This window comes from Cibotium barometz, chromosome 23, assembly GCF_041138505.1.
Source record: "Cibotium barometz isolate CiBa-2024 chromosome 23, ASM4113850v1, whole genome shotgun sequence".
NCBI lineage: Eukaryota > Viridiplantae > Streptophyta > Polypodiopsida > Cyatheales > Cibotiaceae > Cibotium > Cibotium barometz.
Window position 1 is genome coordinate 49,537,544 of NC_141068.1, and position 20,975 is coordinate 49,558,518.

A 20,975-nucleotide genomic window follows, 5' to 3' on the forward strand; every position below is an offset into this window, starting at 1 on the left:
CAATTGGCGATCCAGAGACTACTTGTGCCCCGCAATCCACCTTGCAAGACTAGCCACCCCCATGTCCCACCTCAACCTCCTGAAAACACCTTGGACTGTGCCTGTTAGCTACAATGCACTCAACGTACACGGACAACTTCTATTTCCCAATTTTCATGCCATTTTGTGGGATTTGAACTCATGACCTCCCCCTTCCCATTTGCAAACCTACACCGCTAGGCTACACACGCATTGGCTTGTTTGTACATTGCAAATACACCATTAGAGGTGGGGGCACTTAAGTGGGTACTTTGGACCCTATCAAGTGTCGCCTCTCTCTTCTCCCTTCTCTCTACTTTTCTCCTCTCTCCATTATCGTCCCCGTCTCTTCCTAATTAAGTTAATGTACGCCTTAATCTTGATTCTTTCACGACGCATGTAACAGAGTTTATCCATTTTATACATTAGTTCCATCTATATTCTGGCTGTCAATGAGGATGATCAACACACAATACATTTGATTAAAATTTAGATGGACCCCGAAAAGCCTTATCCAGTGCACCATGATGGTCCTACATGTGATTCCAAGAATGTGTTTCTAGCTTTTGTTGAAGCAGACAAAGGAAATTGACTAATATTGAATCTACTTTAGAAAACTTTAAAATCCGAAAGCAAGTAATCCAGACACCTCTCCAGATCATTCGAAAGCTCATAGATTTTATTAAGCATATGGAGATACCAAGCCATGGGCCGATGCACCATGTGAGTAGCCAGAGTTGGTCCTTGATGGTTCTCACTAGGCCATGTTGGGAAAATCAGAGTTCATTTGTGTGAACACTCCCTATTAAAGTTAGTGTGTGTGATGAGTCTTAGTGTGTGTGAACTCACTGTTAGAGTGATTTTGATAATATCTAGATATTATATCTGCTTGCCATAAGCAGTGATGTCATCCAAGAGAGCCTCTAAGGCTATAAAAACATTGTACTTTGTGAACTTTTAATACATCAATTATAGCATACATTGTACGGTGCAATCAATGTTTCTCTCTCTTGAAGTTATTACTTCACAGTTCTTCTCCCTCTCCACAAAGCGGGAGACATGCTAGACCCCAGCAACTACAAGACTATCATGATTGGTCATACATTGGCCAAACTTTATGGCGCAGTGATTGAGGCAGAGTTGAGCTCATATGCAGAGGAGGAGGGACTGCGAGCACTAGGGCAGATTGGATTCCGATGAGTTTTCTCCACTATTGGCCATATATTCACTCTGAGATGTTTGATTGACCAAGCTAGGGCACAGGAGAAGAGATTATACTGCTACTTTGTGGATTTCTGCAAAGCGTTTGACACGGTGCCACGAGAGAGACTCTTCCAGCGCCTACAGTCGTTGGGGATCCCATCAGAGATGGTTTGGGGCATCTATGCTTTATATGAGCTGGTCTTCGGGCACATACGATGCCCCGGGGGGCTATCTGATGTTATTGCTAGCACCATAGGTGTGAAGGAAGGATGCCCACTCTCTCCTACACTATTTTGGCTATACATCGATGAGGTGGCTGACTTCATTGGTCACGGTGGTGGGGACGGGGTAGACATCTCAGGTACCACAATCCACATTATGCTATATGCAGATGATATTATTTTGGTCTCTGAGTCACGGATGGGACTACAGCACCATCTCCATGCACTCGATGACTTCTGCACACAGAGGGGGCTTACAGTGAACCTTAGGAAAACCAAGGCCATGATTTTCCACACCTCAGGGCCGGTTCGACGACAGGCCATCTTCACACTAGCAGGAGGACAGGTAGAGGTGGTAGACTCATATGTGTACTTGGGGATTACATTTACGACTCCGCTAGGAAGATTTACTATGGCACAGGCAGACAGGGATAGACTCACACGAGGGTATGCAGCTCTGGCCATGCTAGAGAGATAGTGTCACCAGGCACACTTCCAGGAGCCCCGCACCAAGGGGTGGTTGTTTGACACACTAGTCACCCCTACTTTGATGTATGCTGCAGCAATATGGGCACCTGGGCTCGCCACCTTCACATGGTCTCAGATAGAGAGGCCTCAGATTCTCATGCTCTCACGGATGATCCACAGCAAACCCTCCGTCCCACATGACATTGTCCGGACGGAGTTTGCTGCACCTCCTATGCTAGTAGAGGCCCTCTTCCAGACGGTCTGCTTCATACAGAGGATCAGAGATATGCCATCAAATCGGCTCTCACATAGAGCTTTTAAGGCGTCCAGGCAGCTTGCAGAGAGTGGAGATAGGAGATCATGGTATTCACAGATGATACAGTGGCTCACTTAGCATGGTCTTGACATAGATCACCTGCCACCTTTCCAGTATGATATACATGCACCACACATCCAGCTCTCTCACAGTGAGAGGAACAGAGTCCTTCGGCAGGATTTATGGCAGCGATACACTCAAGAGACTTGGATTACACCCCGTCAGCCTCTACCGCCGAAGATGGTATACTACAGAGATCAGTTTATGCGTATCTCAGCGGATGGATTCATAGAGAGACCTGGATACATGGATGTGTACATGCCTCATAGTGCCGGAGTGGTGATTGGCTAGCTCAGAGTATCATCACACCAGCTTGAGATTGAGGCAGGTAGGGCAGCACGGATCCCCAGAGCAGAGAGGATATGGAGACTATGCCAGGAGGAGGTTGAGAGTGAGGAACATTATGTATGCAGATGCATAGCATATAGTGTCATTAGAGAGAGAGACACCACCATCTTCAGTGGACATCCCTCACTCCACTAAATCACGGAGTCCGCAGGACCAGTGAGATTTGGCCAGTTCTTGCTAGAGACACAGCGCAACAGAGAGAGACTGCTACGGACTCATACCACAGGGAGAGGTGGGCGACAGCTCCAGCTCACTTATTTCTTCTAGAGATCTATCTCAGTGTCTATCTTGACATAGGAGGGGGTTACACTTCAGCGCGCTGCGGATCTCCAAGCGAGATGGAGACCGAGAGCACTAGGCTACCAGACTCCCAGAGGGAGATCACAGAGATACGGGCTCGACATCAGCACCATATCCAGGAGCGGCTAGCTCACTTACACTCACACCCGGAGATCATGCTCCGAGGTATTTTTGCCTCGCCGTCGCCTATGTATCACATATTACACCCCCATTATGGTACTGGTTGGAGCTAGACAGATCTGCATTGCATTCTTGTATACCCTACGCATATAGGTTGCATACTAAGCCTCTAGTAGTAGTGCTCCATCCATCACACCCCCTCACTAGCTCAGTACTTTCATAGTTTATTTCATGTTCATTTTGGCCTTTTTTTTTCTGGACATCCAGAAGACATTGACAGTTGTACATTGATTTGTCTCATAGGTCGAGTTCGGCCTATAGTAGACGTTAATACAGCTTTCTTTCTTTCTTTCTCATCTATTTGAATTGCCATCTTCCCCTTGCTCGTAATCTAACTGTACCAGCATGTGGTATCAGAGCAGGCCAGGCTGCTGCTGCTGTTTGCTAATGTGTGCCGCCTTTTGCATCAGCTGGAGGCCGCTTATCACTGCTGTGAGCTGCCGCCTCCTTGCTGCTGTGCGCTGGCGCCTATAGGTGCCACTTTGACTGCTGTACACTGCTGCTGTATGCCACCCAGAGCCAACACAATACCACCAGTGCTGCCCCAGCAAAGCCGCCTCAGTCCGCCAATGAAACCAGTCTAATGCCGCCCGTCGTCTCTGGTCGCCACCAGCTTCCATTGGTATGCTCTGCGCACGAACTCTGGCCGCCTCCAGTATCTCAGCCCATGCTCGCTTCTCCTTCCCTATGGTCTCCGCCTGACCCACACTTTCCTCACCATAACCCAGCTGCTCCTGTGAGCTCTTCTGTGGCGTCTACAGCATACAACTTTGTGCTTACAATAAGCCATCTTCTACCCGCCATTGGTTTACAACCACCATAGTAGCATCTCTTTTGAAAGGTTCTCGAATTTTTCGACATGGCAGACAAAAGTCAGGCTCTTGCTCTTGCAAGATAAGAGTCTAGACTGTTGTCAATGGTACAAAAGAGAAGCCCAAAGGTGTAGCTACAGCACCTGCAGTGAGGCTGGACAGAGAAGAATGATCGAGCACTGGCTCACATCGGTCTAGGACTTGCCGACAATCTCATTCATCAACGTTGACTTTGGCAAAACCACCAATCAAGTTGGGACAATTTTGAAAATTTTGTCGGGAACAAGATGAACAATTCAAAAGTGTTTCTCAAGCAAAAGTACTATGATTTAAAAATGAAAGAACATCACACATTGCAAGAGCATCTCACCACCATAAGTTTCCTCCTCCAACAACTAGTTGCTTTAAAGGCCAACATCGATGAAGATGACAAGAAAGTAGTACTCTTGGAAGAGAAGGAAGAGTACAAGGAGGTGGCCTCTTCACTTCGGGTGTCTAGAGAGATGCCATATGAAGACATGGTGGCTATCCTCATTGATGAGGATTGTCAACTTCAAGGATTCTGTGAGTCATGGCAACAATTATATTACACTTCAAGCTTGATCAATTTGCCAATTCAATCTCATATGTTTGTGGGCTCCAAGAGTGTATTTCTTAGACATTGGACTAAAGCCATAGCTACGAGATTGTTGGAGCATCCCCACTATCGATGAGAACACTGATTGGATAGCTAGGAATTGACTGTATCATCTAATTACATATGGAGGTCAGAGCAGTCCAGGCAGATTGGGTGTGAACGAGGGAAGTGATAGCTATAGCTTGTGCATGAAGAGGTTGCACCATGGCATGGTTGCCTTAAGAAGAATTTCGAGATTTATCCTTGTAAATTGGAGGGCTCCATTGGACTCTAACAATTGTTGGGCCACTTGGTACACACCAATCAATGATGGCTGCCAAAACCTATTGTGCATGATCCAAGCTTTGGCCCATGTGATGAGGCTTGTAAAGTAGGCGTAGGGTTGCAAGATTGGCCACAATTGGACCCTTGTTACGGTGCAATCATTGTGGTTGGTGATTGCTGGTGTGAAGAGCGGTCAGAAGATGACCGATCCATTCGGTGAGCTTCTAAAAGTTACCATGGATTTGTAGTCGGAGACTATATGAAAAGGTTTGGGTTCGTCGTAGAAAGGTTTACCACCATTGCCAGAAATTGAAATATTAGGTCAGTCTTGAGAAGAAGATCCCCTAGGTGGTAAAGAGATGTACGCAATGCACTTGGCATAGTGAATAGCAACCAACAGGTCGATTGGGTTGTATTTTGAGAACATCTACATGCAGTGTGGGGTTAAGTCCCTTGACATAGACATGCAGCATGTCTTTTGGGTACAAAGCGGAGGTTTCGAGTGTCAAACTTGTAACTGAGAGATATAGGAGGCTAATGAGCCTATTTTGATCAAATGACATTGATGAGATGGTTCTTGTTGAGAATCTGTATTCGTAGGATTGAACTGCTCACAGATGACATGCTCAAATTTGTCCCACATGGTAACATGTTTCCCATATACCAGTCACCGTTGTCGCCACAAGAATGGGGAAATCTTTCGTGTGTCGGTGACCTTCATTGTTTCATGTTAGATTCATTTGCCAATATATGCTTCAAGGGGTTAAGTATTAGGTGATTCTGTATTATTTGCTTGTAACAAACAATAAGTCACTTTTAGATTATAAGCTTTGACCGATGAGGGAATCGTGTTGGTGTCACACCGGCACGTGAATAAGCCGGTTTGTTTAGAGTTGTTGGAACTGAGAAGTATGGGCGTTGAGAGAACATTGGAAACGAGCTTGCATAGCTTCCTTCAATGCTTGGATGTCGCGCTGCCATGCTAGAAGTCGGAAGTGCTGCCTTCTAGAGGAGGTTTGTTTGCCATGGTAGGAACAACAGAGATAGCTTCTTTTGATTGTTGTTATTTTTGCTGTTGTTGGTGAAGACAGCGTTGTGACCTAGTAAGGACCATGGTGTGAAGGACACGATATAAATAGCCATTGGGAAGAACGGGCCAACCCGTAGCTTTGGAAAATGCACCGAAACAGGCAAGGAGTGGAGACTTGTGCTGTAGGCTTGGGAGAAGGGGTCCATGGTATGCACCTCATCGTAGAAGGGCGAACTGTAAAGAACATTAGAGCTTCCTAAAAATAATAATCGAATTTGTGGATGGTGCTCTGGTATTGCTATCTCCAAGTACGGGTGGCATTACAATGAGGCAAAGTCGCCCACTGTAGTAAGTTTGCACTATGTAAATCTAGACATCAAGTGGTGATGACAAGAAACCTGTGTCTCGATTGACTTGACACCTCTATGACCTAGACCTGATGGCAATTGCCAACCGGTTCCTATACAAAGGCTCACAACATGCTTAGTGCAGGTGTACTCTTCTCATTTATGTCTATGTTGCACCATAGTAGTACAAGTGCAAGTGGCACTATGACTAAAGACTCAACAAGTAGTCTGTTAAACAGTGAGATTCAAAGCAAAGAAAAGGAAAAACAAGGCCAATGCTTTAGAAAATATATGAGATAAGCTAGTCATGTTTACATTGATTTGGTAGCTTGTTGTAAAAGAGAGTAGGGGCCATTTGATTAAATTGGTTTTGCATGTTTGGATTTATGCTAGCTCATATATACAGTATATCAAGGTTGTATGGAGATGCTTATATTCTGTTTGGCCGCAATATATAAGTAGGGTAAATGTAAATGCATATTCTAGTACTTCATAGTAGTTGTATGGCAACATGGAAGAAGTCCTCGACTCCACAAGTACCGCTTTTGCATGAGGAACACTACGATGCTTGACGTGCAATCCATACGCCCAACTCTTTCTTAGTGGTTGTCTATACTTTGTGACTTTATTATGATTACTCTTGGTTCACATAAGTTTACCCTATGAAAGAGAAATCAGAAGTGTATGAATTTTCAACATTTCATAGCTATGGTTGAAAGACTCTCTGTAGAGACTGGGTGAATACATGTCAAATGCATGGACTAGGGGTGCAAAATAAAGACTCTTTGCACAGACCGGGGGATGAATATTGGGATCAATGTATTGCTTGTGTGTGTGTGTGTGAATCACCTCCTAGAGAGTGGCAATCTGTAAGTGTCTTGTCTATGTGTGAACCACCTCTTAGAGGGGTATCAAATAATATCTAGATATTTGTGTGTACATGACATTAGCAGTGATGTCATTGACACAACCTTTGTAACCTATAAAGGTGCATGTACTTCATTGAACAAATCAAGCAAACTATCACATCATTGAGTTGTGTACTCCACTCTCTCTCTAAGAGCTTTGTTCTCTTTATTCGCTCTCTATCTTTTTGAACACACACTCCTATGTCATGAAGATTTTCAACCTCCACAGCTTAGGACATTCAACAAATGCTATTAGAGCTCCAGGTTGATATTGCCTTGAGCGTTAGCACCATGCGTAGCAGCGCGATTTTTTTGTGATTGTACACACAATGTGCCGCCTCAACATCTGCCCCCACTAGGCGTCCATTGTAGCACTGCTCCATTTGCTCTCCCACAATAGGGGCTCGTGTTCATTGTCGCCTAGTATGGCTATTTCCGCCCGTTAACGAGCTAACAGATGCTCCTGTACCTTTAGTGTGGTAACTCTAAAGCCATGTAGATGCTGCGTTGACAGCCCGTCGGCCGTCTTTCAACTTATCTGAGCTTGTGCCCAACAACAAACAAGATGCTTCAGCTATGTGTGCCAATAGACAGCTCCTAGAAGAGTAACTGACTTGAAGAAAGAACTTCCTCCATCGCCTACTTGCACCAAATCGACAAAAACAATAGCAGCAGCAAGCACTTATAGAAGTCCAGACAAGGAAGGTATTCATAAGAGAATTTGGGGTTTTTCAAATTTTTTGTAAATACTGCGTAATTAAAGCTTTAATCTTAAATCCCCCATCATTTCTCAAAATTGAGGACATATATTAAGCATTAAAGGGTTGCTACAACTTGCTACATCATCATTTCTGAAAACCCCCATGTTTGGAAACCCTAAAAAGTATTTTACTATGAGCTTTCACATGTTCATAGACAAGTTTAATGCATTAGGAATTTTTTGAGGTCATTTTTGGGCCTTGTGAGGAAGTTTGACCGGAATATTTCCTCCAAAAAGGGGCACCGGATAAAATTTTTGCAAACGAACTCCAAATTTGTCGGACCTCACATATTTAGATTCTACTCTTCAAAAGCTATCCATTGATATATAACACGATAGGGTTCGGAGAAGGGACAAGATAGATACCTAGAAGATTCCTTTTTGCTTGGGGAAGATTTTCCCAGGCGAAAAGGAATCTTCTAGGTATCTATCTTGTCCCTTCTCCGAACCCAATCTTCCCCAGGCAAAAAGGAATCTTCTAGGTATCTATCTTGTCCCTTCTCCGAACCCTATCGTGTTATAGATTTCCCAGGCAAAAAGGAATCTTCTAGGTATCTATCTTGTCCCTTCTCCGAACCCTATCGTGTTATATATCAATGGATAGCTTTTGAAGAGTAGAATCTAAATATGTGAGGTCCGACAAATTTGGAGTTCGTTTGCAAAAATTTTATCCGGTGCCCCTTTTTGGAGGGAATATTTCGGTCAAACTTCCTTACAAGGCCCAAAAATGACCTCAAAAAATTCCTAATGGCCAAAGTTTCCACACCTGGCAAATGAAGATAAAGTTTCATTTGATGAAAGAAAACCTGTGGGGTTTGGTGAAGAGCACTACTAGTACAACCTCTTCCTTCGACGTTGATGCAACTAGTGGAGAAGATCCTAGAACACAACAGGATCGCATATACCATTATTACTCTGGGCTTGGGTGATGATTATTTGCATCACATCTGTGAGCTAGAATCACCAGCCAAAGCTTGGGAAAAACTTGATTTGCTCTTTGGTGCTAGTGCTAAAAACTCAAAGCTTTCTCTGAAAATCACCTTCTTTGAGTTGCAACTAAAGACATGAGGATCTCTTGCTGCACATGTCAACAAAATGAGGAGTCTCATGACTCAACTAGCTGTAGTTCAGTCTCTAGTAATTGAAGATGATGCCATGGTAGTGCTTCTCAAAAGCATGCCTGAGGAGTATGACAACTTGGTGACCACCTTGAAAAACATTCCTAATCCTACGTTGGAGAGAATTATTAGTTCTTTACAGGAAGAAGAAAGAAAGAAGAAGCAAAGGTCAACAGAAGCTGTCACAGAACAAGGTTTTGCTGTAAAGACCAAAGGCTCATACAGAGGACAAGCCAAAGGTAAAGCTTGCAAATTATGTGGGAAAAGCAATCACTTGGAAAAGGATTGTTTTAGCCTAAATCCTCATGGTATATGTGGAAAAAGCAATCATCTTGAAAAAGATTTCTATTCAAAGAAAAACAATGCTAATATTGTTGAAGAGCCTTCCATGCACGAGGGTAGCTATTGTATTGATGATTGGGCTTTTTAAGTCAATTGTGTGTGTTGTTTTCTTTTGTGTGACATGATCTCTTGTATGTCCTTATCCTTGATCCCATAACGGGACCCCATAACTGGCATGTGAAACTAGAGCCATGTGATTTATCCTTGATCAAGAAAACTGGCATGAGAAACCATGAGCCTAGATTTATCCTTGACACGGTATGAGACAATCCCTTGAGGGAGGGTTTGTTGGGATCAAGGTATTGTATGTGTGTGTGTGCACGCGCGCGCACGTGTGTGAACCACCTCCTAGAGACAAAAAGGTGTGGTAGAAAGAAAGAATACGACCTTGATGGAGATGACAAGATGCATGCTCAAGGTCTACCACCCAAATTTGGGTTGAGGATGTTCCAAGAGTGGCAGGTCACAAATAGATGTCCCACAAAAGGTTTGAAGAGCATTACAACTTTTGAAGCTTTGTATGAGAGGGAACCAAAGGTTGATTATATGCATATCTTTGACTGAACCGTCAAGAGATGGTTGAGTAAGTCACTGTAGGACAAGTTGTGGACGCTTCTTTAGAAGGGAGGACAAGGGTTGCAACTAAGGTTGGTTTGCCTTCATGAGCAACCTCATGGATATGAAGGAACTAAACACATATTAGTATTGAGCATGCAAAACACAATATACATTGGGATAATGCAATGAAAGAGGAGTGTGCTCCTTTTTTTAAGAGTAAAACTCGGGATGTTGTGGCTTTGCCACTTCCATTACATTTGATTGTTGCTTTTCGTTTGACCAAGAAATCTTCTCAAGGTGACCTACCTTGCCACTTGTTGGCCCCTGATCTCGAACCCTTGATCCGTTTATCCCGTTGAGTATAGGACCTGCCAGGTCTCTTGGAGATTGGCTTGCATACAGACAGCTTCCCCCGGAGGCTTAGGAGAGAGGCCTGGCTAGGATCCAGGGTAGAGAGAGACTCAGCCACAACATCGACTCTGCTATTCCCCATGAGTGGCTGACCCCTATTCCAGACCTGACCCCCCGTTAATGGCTAGGTGTGTTTACTAGGCATGATATTCTCTTGGAAGTCCATGGCGCGGATGAGGGTTGTGGTTTGCTCACTTTTTCTATTGGTCCCTAGGGCAGATTAGAGAGATTAGAGCCCCCTTAGGATGATTTCAGTGGGCCTGCACCTTACAGAGGGTGAGGGTGATTGGATTTCAGACACACGAGTGGCACATAGACCCCCGGCCAGCCAAGGTGGCCAGGGAGAGACGCTGGTGGTTATGGATTTGGGAGAGCCGATCCCTCGCGTGCCTGCAATGGGACCCGAGGGAGTGGACTTGGCGTGATCCTGCTGATCGGGGTGACACTCTGGACACCCCGTTCTTCACATACACCACGCGGCTAGGCCGCAAGATTCAGATGCCCGAGGTTTAGGGCACCCCAGCAGCAACAGCAGTACATTGGCAGTCACAAGGCCTCTCACAACGATCTCTCAAATTTTTGGAAGAGGCTTTGGGATAGTTTTAGGCCCTGAAAGATCACCCTTTTTCTTTGGTTGTTGGCACATAGAAGCTTGGCGGTTAGCATGTGGTTGGCCATTGGCGATCGATCAGCAATTTGTCCGAGGTGCGGCCACCCTCAGGAGTCTCAGCGACATTGTCTTTGGGATTGCCCGAAGGCTCAGTAGGTTTGGCAGCAGATTCTCCGCATCTTCATGATGGATAGGACCTGGACTTGTATCATTTCTTGGGGCATTGTTGCTTGGGCCATAGAGGTTGTCATCGCTTATGAGGAGGAAGGTGGGGGGCTAGCCCTGCAGGTCTGTCACTTTCGCATTTCGGCAGTACCAGTTCCAGCCCCATCTACTAATCATTGGACTTTGGGCTCGTGCTAGAGATGGGAGATCTATAGTAGCATTGCAGCCTAGCACATATGGAGAGCCGATGTAGCGAAGCTATCGAGGGTACCCACACTCCGCTCACAGAGTCCATTAGGATCATTTGGCTTGACATCATTCATACCCTTCACGGTTGTGGGAGAAGTTGTAGGGTGGCTCTGACCGCATGCGGAAGCGACGGAAACTTTTATTGTGGCTCTGGTGGCCTGACCCTTTTCTCACAAATATAGGTGGTGATCCCCCTTTGAGATAGCCTTCTGCTGATAGAGTGGCCAGCCGGAGGAGAAGTGCATCTTTCTGCAACTTTGATTCTCTTATCCCCGCCCCGTATATGGAGGCGAGTTTGTATCTAGGATTCTAGCCTTTCGGGGTTGTATTTAGCCCTTCGTGTCTGGTTATTTATTAACTAATAGAAGGATCTTTTTCTCGAAAAAAAAAAGAAGTGCATCTGTTCCACTTTTGTCCCCATGCTTGTAATCCCTTTCCCTTAACACAGCTATGGTCTCGTGGTGAGAATGATCATGCCTGTTGCTTTGTCTTGGGAACTGATTTGAGATTTAACTGGTGTCCTCCTTTAAGCACACACTCCCAGAGAATGCTTTCCTTTGGCTTTGCCTGTTGTTGCAGACCACCTCATAATGCTACTTTTGCTGTATCCTGCTATGGATTCTGTGCACCTTCCCACCAAGACAACTTAGAGGTCTGAGCCTGAATGCTCTAATACCAACGTTGCATGCGTGGAAGCCTTGCTTACTTGATCCTCAGCCCTAAGCCTACTTACTGAGGAACATGCTGATGCTTAACGCAAAGATAAGACAAAGAGAGAAGAGAGAGATGAAAGGTGTATTCAGCATATTGATAAGGTACAAAAAGATATATGCCTTTACAAATTCATGAGGTACAAAAAGATATATGCCTTAACAAATTCATGAGGCCTTCGGCCTGCCCAAAATAGGGACTTAGACCTTCTGCACGCTGCCCTATGGACTTCTATGACTGCCTAATGACCCGGCTCCTTGAGGGAACAAGATAGCAGGCTCTTTTGGAGGAAGTCGGCCAGTATTATGCTGTTGTCCTGTGCATGATGTCCACGACTGAGATAAATACATATATATGCTGAATATGCTACCCTATGGACTTCTATGACTGCCTAATGACCCGGCTCCTTGAGGGAACAAGATAGCAGGCTCTTTTGGAGGAAGTCGGCCAGTATTATGCTGTCGTCCTGTGCATGATGTCCACGACTGAGATAAATACATATATATGCCGAATATGCTGGTCGGCCAGCCCTTGATGTTGCCCATGACCTATGTACTGCTATAGGGGCCATAGAACCACCCAAACGATGGCCAAAACTGAATGTGGGCTGGTTCATGGCTGAGACCTGGCTGTACCTTGTGAACCTTCTACTGCTCCCCTTCATGAGCATGTTAGAACCCTAATCTACTCTTAGAATGATGCCTAAATCAGGGATTACTGAATATATGCTGAGATTACCCATGTCCATGGCTGTGCACGTGATAATACTAGGGAAAACACAGTTAACAAGTTGTCACAGAAGCATAGAGAAGCTTCGTAATTATGATGAGCTTAAACTAGGGCAGAGTGACGTTCTAACCTTTGGCTGGTTTTGAGAAAAGGATTAAAGAGGTACTGCGTGTATGTGTACATCTTGTGATTCTAGGCAGCAAGAGAATTTAGAAGGCCCTCCTCTCTCATTCTTGTTAACATGCAAGTTAGTTTATGAAAGTATTTAAATAATCAACTTTTCAGATTTGTCACAATGTCACAATGGCAGCCTTCCCAAGTTGGTTCTAGTGAGTGTAATCTTTGAGAACACAATGGAGGAGGAAGGATACTTTTTCAGAGTGCTTTTCTGTATAAAAGTTTTTCAAAAGTCAGTTTAAAAAACGCATTAATGTCATTGAGAAAGAATGGTTTTATTGTGGTGCATTTAAGTGTGTGCATAACATGGAAATTCAAAGAGAAAAAACATAGAGGTGATCTGTAAGGCTTCTCGTCATGGAGAGTTACCTTTCAACGTAAAACGCATGCCTTCAAGGATCTCACTTTGATTTGTTTTGAAATATTGACAGGAATATGACTCAGATGACTTGCTTTTACCACTGCAGCCTCCTTTGAACTATACAGCTCCTGAGCTTATACGAAGTGGTGGATCTTTTGCTCGCACATCTTCAGATATGTACAGTCTTGGATGTCTTTCTTATCATCTATTAGCACGACATCCTCTTATTGATGCAAAGAATAACTTGAAAACTGTAAGTTTGAATGCTTGTCTTTACATGAATGAGTCATAATATTATTCTTTGGAGAATGCTGTACGATGCTTAAGAAAACAAGCGATATGAATGCCCAATGCAAGGATGAGGAAGACCATATGTCGGCCGAGGCCCTGCCGAAGACTCTTTTGGGCCACTGATGCAAGTCCAGATAGCTGTAGGACTGCACATATGTTGGCTGAATATTGCTGAATGATGAATGAATTATGGGAACTGCTGCGCATGATTTTATATGTCCTCCAGGAGCAGGACGGCCAGCAGATGCTGTTGGCCAGTTCCCTGTTGGATAAATAGTGCTGAAAATAGCATATAATGCTATTAATCAGCATTAAATGCTGAGCGTTGATATGTTCATGCTTTCTAGTCATTTAACTGGCTGCTGCTGATTCTTTAAGCTGGCTGACTGCTGCACATACCCAGTTAGGCTGTTGGCCTGCTGCAAATGCTGGCCGACTGGAGCATGCTGGCCCCAGTTGCCTGTTGGCTGGCCTGGTCTGCTATCCAGGGCTGTGAACAGCCCTTCGACAGGCTGATAACACTATGGGCTGGCCATTTGGCTGGCACAAATGCAAACCTGTAAAGTTCTACTAGGCCACTTGTGTACAAAATGTTTCATTGATGATCATGCTAGTGTGTCACTGTGTACCCCAATGCAGGGTGCACGTGACATTATTGTTACGCTAGCTCGGGGGAATATGCATATGCAAAAACTTATTTCCTCCTAGTCTAAGGCTTAAGCATAGTATCAGGCATATACCATGGTGCTACGCTGGGCCTGTTAGACATTTAATAGGATTCCACCAAAGTCGATGGAAATGACCACAACCTTAAATGAGTTGACTCTTGAGCTTCCAACATCCTACTTGCAGATTCTGCCTGACTCCCCCGCCCCCCCTTCCCCCTCCCCCCTGCATAAGAAAGATCCTTCTATTAGTTATAATGAAAAACCAGCCGTACGGCTGAATACAACAATGCGAGAAAGTAGTACAAATATTTATACAAGGAAAGGGGTCCCTCCTCAGCTGGCCGCTCTAGCGGAGGGAGGCTACGACTGAAGGGGAGAACAAAGCCACGCTATGGCTGTAGTGCCGAGAAACTCCACTGTTCTCCCCAGATAGGAAGGCTCTGAGTCCAGGCACGAAAGAAAGCCTCACACTGCTGCTCCACGTGCTCTAACTCACCGGTCAAGCACTTAGAATGGTCTTGGGAGGGTGTGTATGAGATCCATCCAAATAGAATGGATGAACTCAACTTTGTGGGGGGGGGAGGAGGAATCAAGGCATCGATGGCCTCGCTGTAGTGGGCTTGCCAAATGTGCCACACGGCTATGGAGATGTGCCACACGGCTATGGTGCTGATGATCTCTCATTGCGAGCTAGTATGTGACTCTTGAGTTGAGAGCCAGATGGGGGATTTTGGATGGTGCTTAGGAAGTAGAGAGGGAGGATGGTGACGTTGCTCAAGACTCCTCTTGGTCTCCACAAGGTCAAGCTCCAAAAGTTTCTATGCTCCACCATTTGGGTACAAGCTTCTTATATACTTGATGGGGGACCATGCTTTTGCCACACTTTACTTTTGCTTTGCCTTCTTGCTTTTGTTTTATTAACTATTAATAATAGTCAAAGTTCTTGATTTGCTTTTACAATCTTCAGGGCCCTGCTTTTTGGCCTTGGAGCAGCTTTTTGAAAACACGGCTTTTAGCTTTTTGACCCAGTTTGATGTCCTCTTTCCAACGGTGCTCTCGGCTTTTTAGTCAACAAAGTTTGACTTTTGCCTTTTCTTGCTTTTTGACCGAGACGAGTGCTTTTTCCAATGCCAACATTTGGAACCTTGTTTCCATGTGTTCTCATCTGGACCATCTGGTTGCAATGACCGCCGGACTGCGAAATCTCATACATGTGGCATCATTGGCGTTCAATGGGTCATTTGGCATCGTTGCCTCCCATATACAAATCGCTTTCTGGCATCGTCGCCGTCCATATTCAAATCTTGCTCCTTGGGCTTTCTGGCATCGTTGCCACCCAAACTAGAGCATGTCCAAATAATCATTATAATGATCAATTTCAGTTATATATATATATATATATATATATATATATATATATATATATATATATATATATATATATATATATATAATGAAGAGGGTTTAGAGATACAATCCCTCGCTCTTAAATCTTTCTTGATAACAAAAAGTCACAAAAATATGTTCCATTATAATCCTAGAGATCCTCATCTAAAACTGTCATAAGCCACAACATAGCCCTCATGATACAAAACTGCTCCTATAACTTCCTGGCAGGATGTCAATCTGATGATCTTCTAGTCTCTTTAGCTTCTTGATCTGTCAGGTTGGGACAATTTGTAGCCAAGTGTCCCTTTTCCACATTGGACACACTTCCCGTCTTTGGTATATTCTTCGAGTTGCTTGAGGGACAATTTTCTTCGAAAGAGTGGGGGTTTGTCCTCACTCCTATTGTTCTTTTCTTGTGACTTGGTTCTTGATGGGGATCGGTCTCTAAACTTCTTTCTTTGAGATGAGTCTCGATTCTCATTCTTTAATTTGCCCACCATCCAAGGCATATATAGAGCTTGGGCTTGCAAGACTTTGTCTTGGGCTTCTTCCAAGGTTTTAAGTCCCGTCATATAGACTGCTTGATAAAGCTTTGGTTGCAATCCATTGACAAACTTTCACATTTCCATCAATGCTGGAATAGGAGAATTTTACCTCATCCCATTCCTTCTGTACATTTACCTCGAAGGTTGCAGGAAGGAACTTCTTGTTGAACATGGTTTTGAAATCAGCCCATGAAGTAGGTTCGGTTCCTTCTTGGACCACTTTTAGCCACCAATGCAAGGCGGCATCTTTCAAGTGTATATGGACCGTGCGGAGTTTGGACTTTTCGGAGAAGTCCTCTCTTCCAAAGGCGGCATCAAACTGTTTGATGAAGGATAGAGCTTTCTGAGTGTCTCGTTTTCCATAAAAGGTATCAAACTTCACGCTTTTCTCTCCCGGCTTGAAGTCCACTTTGCCGCTTGAAGGCTCCTTTGCCTTCTTCTCTTTTGCTAGGCGAGAAGCGGTTGCATCTGATAAGGCAAGTCTGGGGGTAGCTTCTCTCAGTCCTCCATGAGTGATGGATCAGGTGGCTCTGGGTTCTTCTCTAAAGGTAACCCCTTTTCCTCGTAAGTATGCTTTAGCGGCTTCCTCACCTTCAGCTTCGGTGGTCTGGTCTTTGATAAAGTCTTCGAACATCTGAGCTCCGCTGTAGTCTTGTTTCTTCTTGGCTCTCCAAGCTAGGAATTTCTCTTCTTGAAGATAACTTTTTGAACTTTTCAAAGTCTCGATATTCAGCTGATGTCTTGACTGCGGTCTCATGAGAGACGGATTGGTGACCTTGGTTCCCTTCCAGAAGTTCTGTGTTGGCTTCGTAGTCGTTCCCTTCTTGAGGCCCTTGGTCTTCCTCAATTCTTGACATGGTTCTGTCACCCCAAAAAAAGATTTCTTCAAGAGAAAACCCACTCTGATACCACTGTAAGCCTAGCGGGGCGTGCAGTGACAGAATAAACCACGTGTACAAGAGATAGAGAGAGAGAAGGGGGAGAGAGAGATGGGAGATAGGAGTTTCACACAGTACACCACGTTGAGCGGGGAACAGGCCTGCCCCCTCTTCAGGAATTTATTTCAGGAACAATTCACAGGCTTTTCCAAGCCAGGACCAATACAACAAATGAATACAATATCAAACAAAAAGTGCCGATGTCGAGGTCGGGTTGAAGTCGATGTCGAGGCACAAGATAACTGATGTCGAGCGCACCACAACGATGACCCACAAGAGACTTACACCGGGCTAGTACCAAGATATGACCAAGTCTATGTTGCTCACAAAAATCCCTCAAAGAACTTGTGGAAGAGATATGGATAGTGGTGTATGGCTGTCCAAGACTTATTCACTAAAAAGGAGGAGGTGGCGGTTCTTCAAATGGAGGCAACACCCCCAGCCCCCCTAAAGAAGACGGCTGAAAGGAGGTGCTGATGGAGGAGGCAGCCAACAGACGGTGGTGGAGGAGCAAACAGGGCAGCTAACAAGCGGCGGAAATCCGGCAAACAGGCGACTGAAACGCCGGCTCTGGGGAGGCTACATTATAATTTGTGAGATGACAGATTTTTAGTTTTTCAAACTTTTACAAATTTTTTAGTGTCTTATATTAATCAAATTATTTGCTCATCATGGGTTGCGTTAATGCTTGGGTATCTAGTCTAAGAGCACCATTTGGAAAAATGCTATGGATGGCAGTATACCAGCAAGGTTACATATCTCAGGAGTGAAAGCTTTTCAGATATACCAGCCGAGCTGGCTCCTGATTTACAACGCATGCTGAGCTTGGATGAACTCTCTCGCCCAAGTGCCTTGGATTTCACAGGTTTGTGCAGGTTTTTCATTCTCCTAGATGATCATGCTCTGATCTGTTTGCATTTACACTCTACATGAAGCTGAAGTGCCTACATTCGTTTTGAAGTGTGTGAATGGATAGTGTAGTATGTTTGCTTGTGGTCTTTTATTGATGTATAGGGCTTGAAAAGCCATAGTTTCCTATAATTCTTGTGCACAAAACTGTAAGGTTGCAGCCTGCAAGTAGGTGCAGAATACTCTGGCTAGTCAAAAACAGACCAAGGTTTCAATACCTCAAGGATTTCAAGGAAAAAGGCTTCCTAGTGGATCTGGAGGGGCACTCCAGTTCACTATCTTCGGTGTCAAGTGAGCATCGGTCTCTCCAGAGCAGTAGCTTGCCCCTCTTCTTCTGAGCATTAGGACTTTCTCTTGGCCCAGATTTCAGCCTGCACCCTGAGTCTAGGGGGCCCTTGGCCGCAGAGTACCAGATGGATCTTCGCAGAGATTCGGGCCCATGGATTTAGCCCAACTTTTGAGGATGGATTTGCAGCCAGTTTACTCCGAGCTTGCCCTTAGGTAGCTAGCTCCGGTTACCTCAGAGGAGCGTCTTCGGCAACCATTGATCCGAAACCCCTTGATCCGTTTACCCAGTGGCGACATGTTGGGGGCTCGACCTCATGTATCATGGGGCGCGTTGAGCATAGGAGCTGCCAGTCCCTTGGAGATTGGCTTACACACAGGCAGTTACCCCCAAAGGTTCAAGAGAGAGGCTTGGCAGGGATCCGGGGTAGAGACAAGCTCGACATCGACATCGACTCTGCTATTCCTCAGGAGTGTGGTTGACACCTATCCCAGACCCGACCCCCCCACTGTGGCTAGGCGTGTTTACTAGGCATGATATTCTTTTGGCAGTCCACGGAGCAGATGAGGGCATTGGTTTGCTCGCTTTTCCTATTGGTCCCCATGGTAGATTAGAGAGATCCGAGTCCCCCTTGGAGGATTTCAAAGGTTGCAACTTGCACCTTACAGCGGGTGAGGGTGATTGGATTTCAGTCACGTTAGTGGCACATAGATCCCCCCCCGTTGGCGAAGGTGGCCAGGGAGAGATTCTAGCGGCTATGGATATGGGAAAGCCAACCTCTCACTCGCCTCTAGTGGGACGTGGGAGAGTGGACTTGGCGTGATCCTGCTGATCCGGGGGAGACTCTGGATTCCTCCTTTTTTGCATATATAGCGCGGCTAGGCCGCAAGATTTAGATGCCAAAGTTAGATGGCACCCCGGCAACAGCAGTACATTGGTAGTCACAGGGCCTCTCCTAGCATTTCCTGTCAGGTTTTTGGAAGAGGCTCTAGGATAATTTCCGGCCTCGAAAGATCACCCTCTTCCTTTGGTTGATGGCACACAGGTACTTGGCGGTTGGCACGTGGTTGGCCATTGGAGGTCGACGAGCAGCTTGCATGAGGTGCGGCCACCCTTGGGAGTCTTAGCGACATTGTCTTTGGGATTGCCCAAAGGCTCAGTAGGTTTGGCAGTGGATTCTCTGCATCTTCACGATGGACAGGGCCTCGACCCGGATCATTACATGGGGCACCATCGCTTGGGCCATAGAGGTTGAGGTTTTTAGGGCTTATGAGGAGGATGGTGGGGGGACTAGCCCTTCAGGTTTCTCACCTCCGCATTTGGCAGTACCAGTCAGAGCCCCATCTACTGACCACTGGAGACCGGCCTCATGCCAGAGATGGGAGATTTGCAATAGCATTGCAGCCTAGCCCATATGGCGAGCTAGATGAAGCGTAGCCATGGAGGGTATGGGCACTCCGCTTGCGGAGTCCATCAGGAGCATTTGTCTTGACATCATCCATACCCTCGGCTAGTGGGGGAAGTTGCAGGTTGGCTCTTTGACCGCATGTGGAAGCAGTGGGAAGCTTTCCTAGTCTCTGGCGGCATGGCCCTTTTCTCACTGATAGAGGTGGTGATCCCACTTGGCATTACAGACCACCTGTGTGGTTATTCCAAATGAATCAATCCCTTTGACAGCCTTTCCTCCACCTGTGTGGTTATTCCAAATGAATCAATCCCTTTGACAGCCTTTCCTCCATGGAGTCCATGGTCATAATCTCATTGAAGGAAGCTTCTTCCATGAGATCTCATTGGGAGGCCACAACTTCGGCCAGGATGCGGTAGTAGGACCTCACTGTGCTACTCCTAGACTTTGAGAAAGCTTATGACACGGTGGATTGGAGCTTTCTGGAGGGCACTATGATCCGGATGGGATTCCCCATGGAGTGGATTCGTGGAGTCTCAGGACTTTATATTCAGCATCACACAGCCAGGTTCTCATTTAGGGAGCCCGAGGTGACAGATTCCCCCTTTCCCGCTCAGTTCGATAGGGCTGTCCTTTGGCACCGTACCTCTTTCTATTTGTCGCAAAGGCCATGAGTAGTTTTCTCTCCGCCCAGGAGACCAGACTTTAGGGATTGCACCTTCCCCTCCGCACGCAGGAGGAGCTGCTGGACTCAGAGTTTGCAGACGACACAGCGGCCTACCTTGCAGGAGATTTTGGGAGTCTCCAGTGATTCGTGCGATCGAGATTATCTGCCATGCATCTGGAGCGCAGATCAACTGGCACAAGTGTGGTTTTTGGGTAGGGTCAGCACCCGCCGTGACTTGGTGGCGACCAATTGAGGCTTTCCAATGGGGCACTCCAGTTCGCTACCTCGGTTGCCAGGTTGGCATTGACATCCCTCTCGAGCAACAGCTTGCTCCGCTTCTTCTGAGTATTCGGAAGAAGCTTTCATACCGGAGCTCGACGAAGCTATCCTTATAGCGGGCAGAGTGGTGGTGGGCGAACTAGGTACTGCTTGCCACCATGTGGTACATCACTTCGTGTTGGGTCTTTTCTCGGGCATGTATTGGCTAGGTACAGCGTTTGATCTGGAACTTCTTGTGGGCCGGAAGTGATGGGCGGCCAGCTAGGGCCAAGGTGGCATGGAGAGTGATCATTCA

The 20,975-nt window shown here is 45.7% G+C and overlaps 1 protein-coding gene across 3 annotated transcripts in view; it reads left to right on the plus strand.

Moving 5' to 3' along the window:
- Nucleotides 1-20,975, plus strand: part of LOC147626046 (SCY1-like protein 2 A) — a 104,821-nt gene that overhangs the window by 71,705 nt on the left and 12,141 nt on the right. For 2 of the 3 annotated variants that reach the window (XM_086817609.1, XM_086817610.1), the window contains 2 exons: nucleotides 13,374-13,556; nucleotides 17,873-17,999. In XM_086817609.1, coding sequence (XP_086673735.1) covers nucleotides 13,374-13,556; nucleotides 17,873-17,999 — 310 coding nt within the window. The remainder of the gene's footprint in view (nucleotides 1-13,373; nucleotides 13,557-17,872; nucleotides 18,000-20,975) is intronic. The other variant, XM_086817611.1, reaches the window with a different exon arrangement.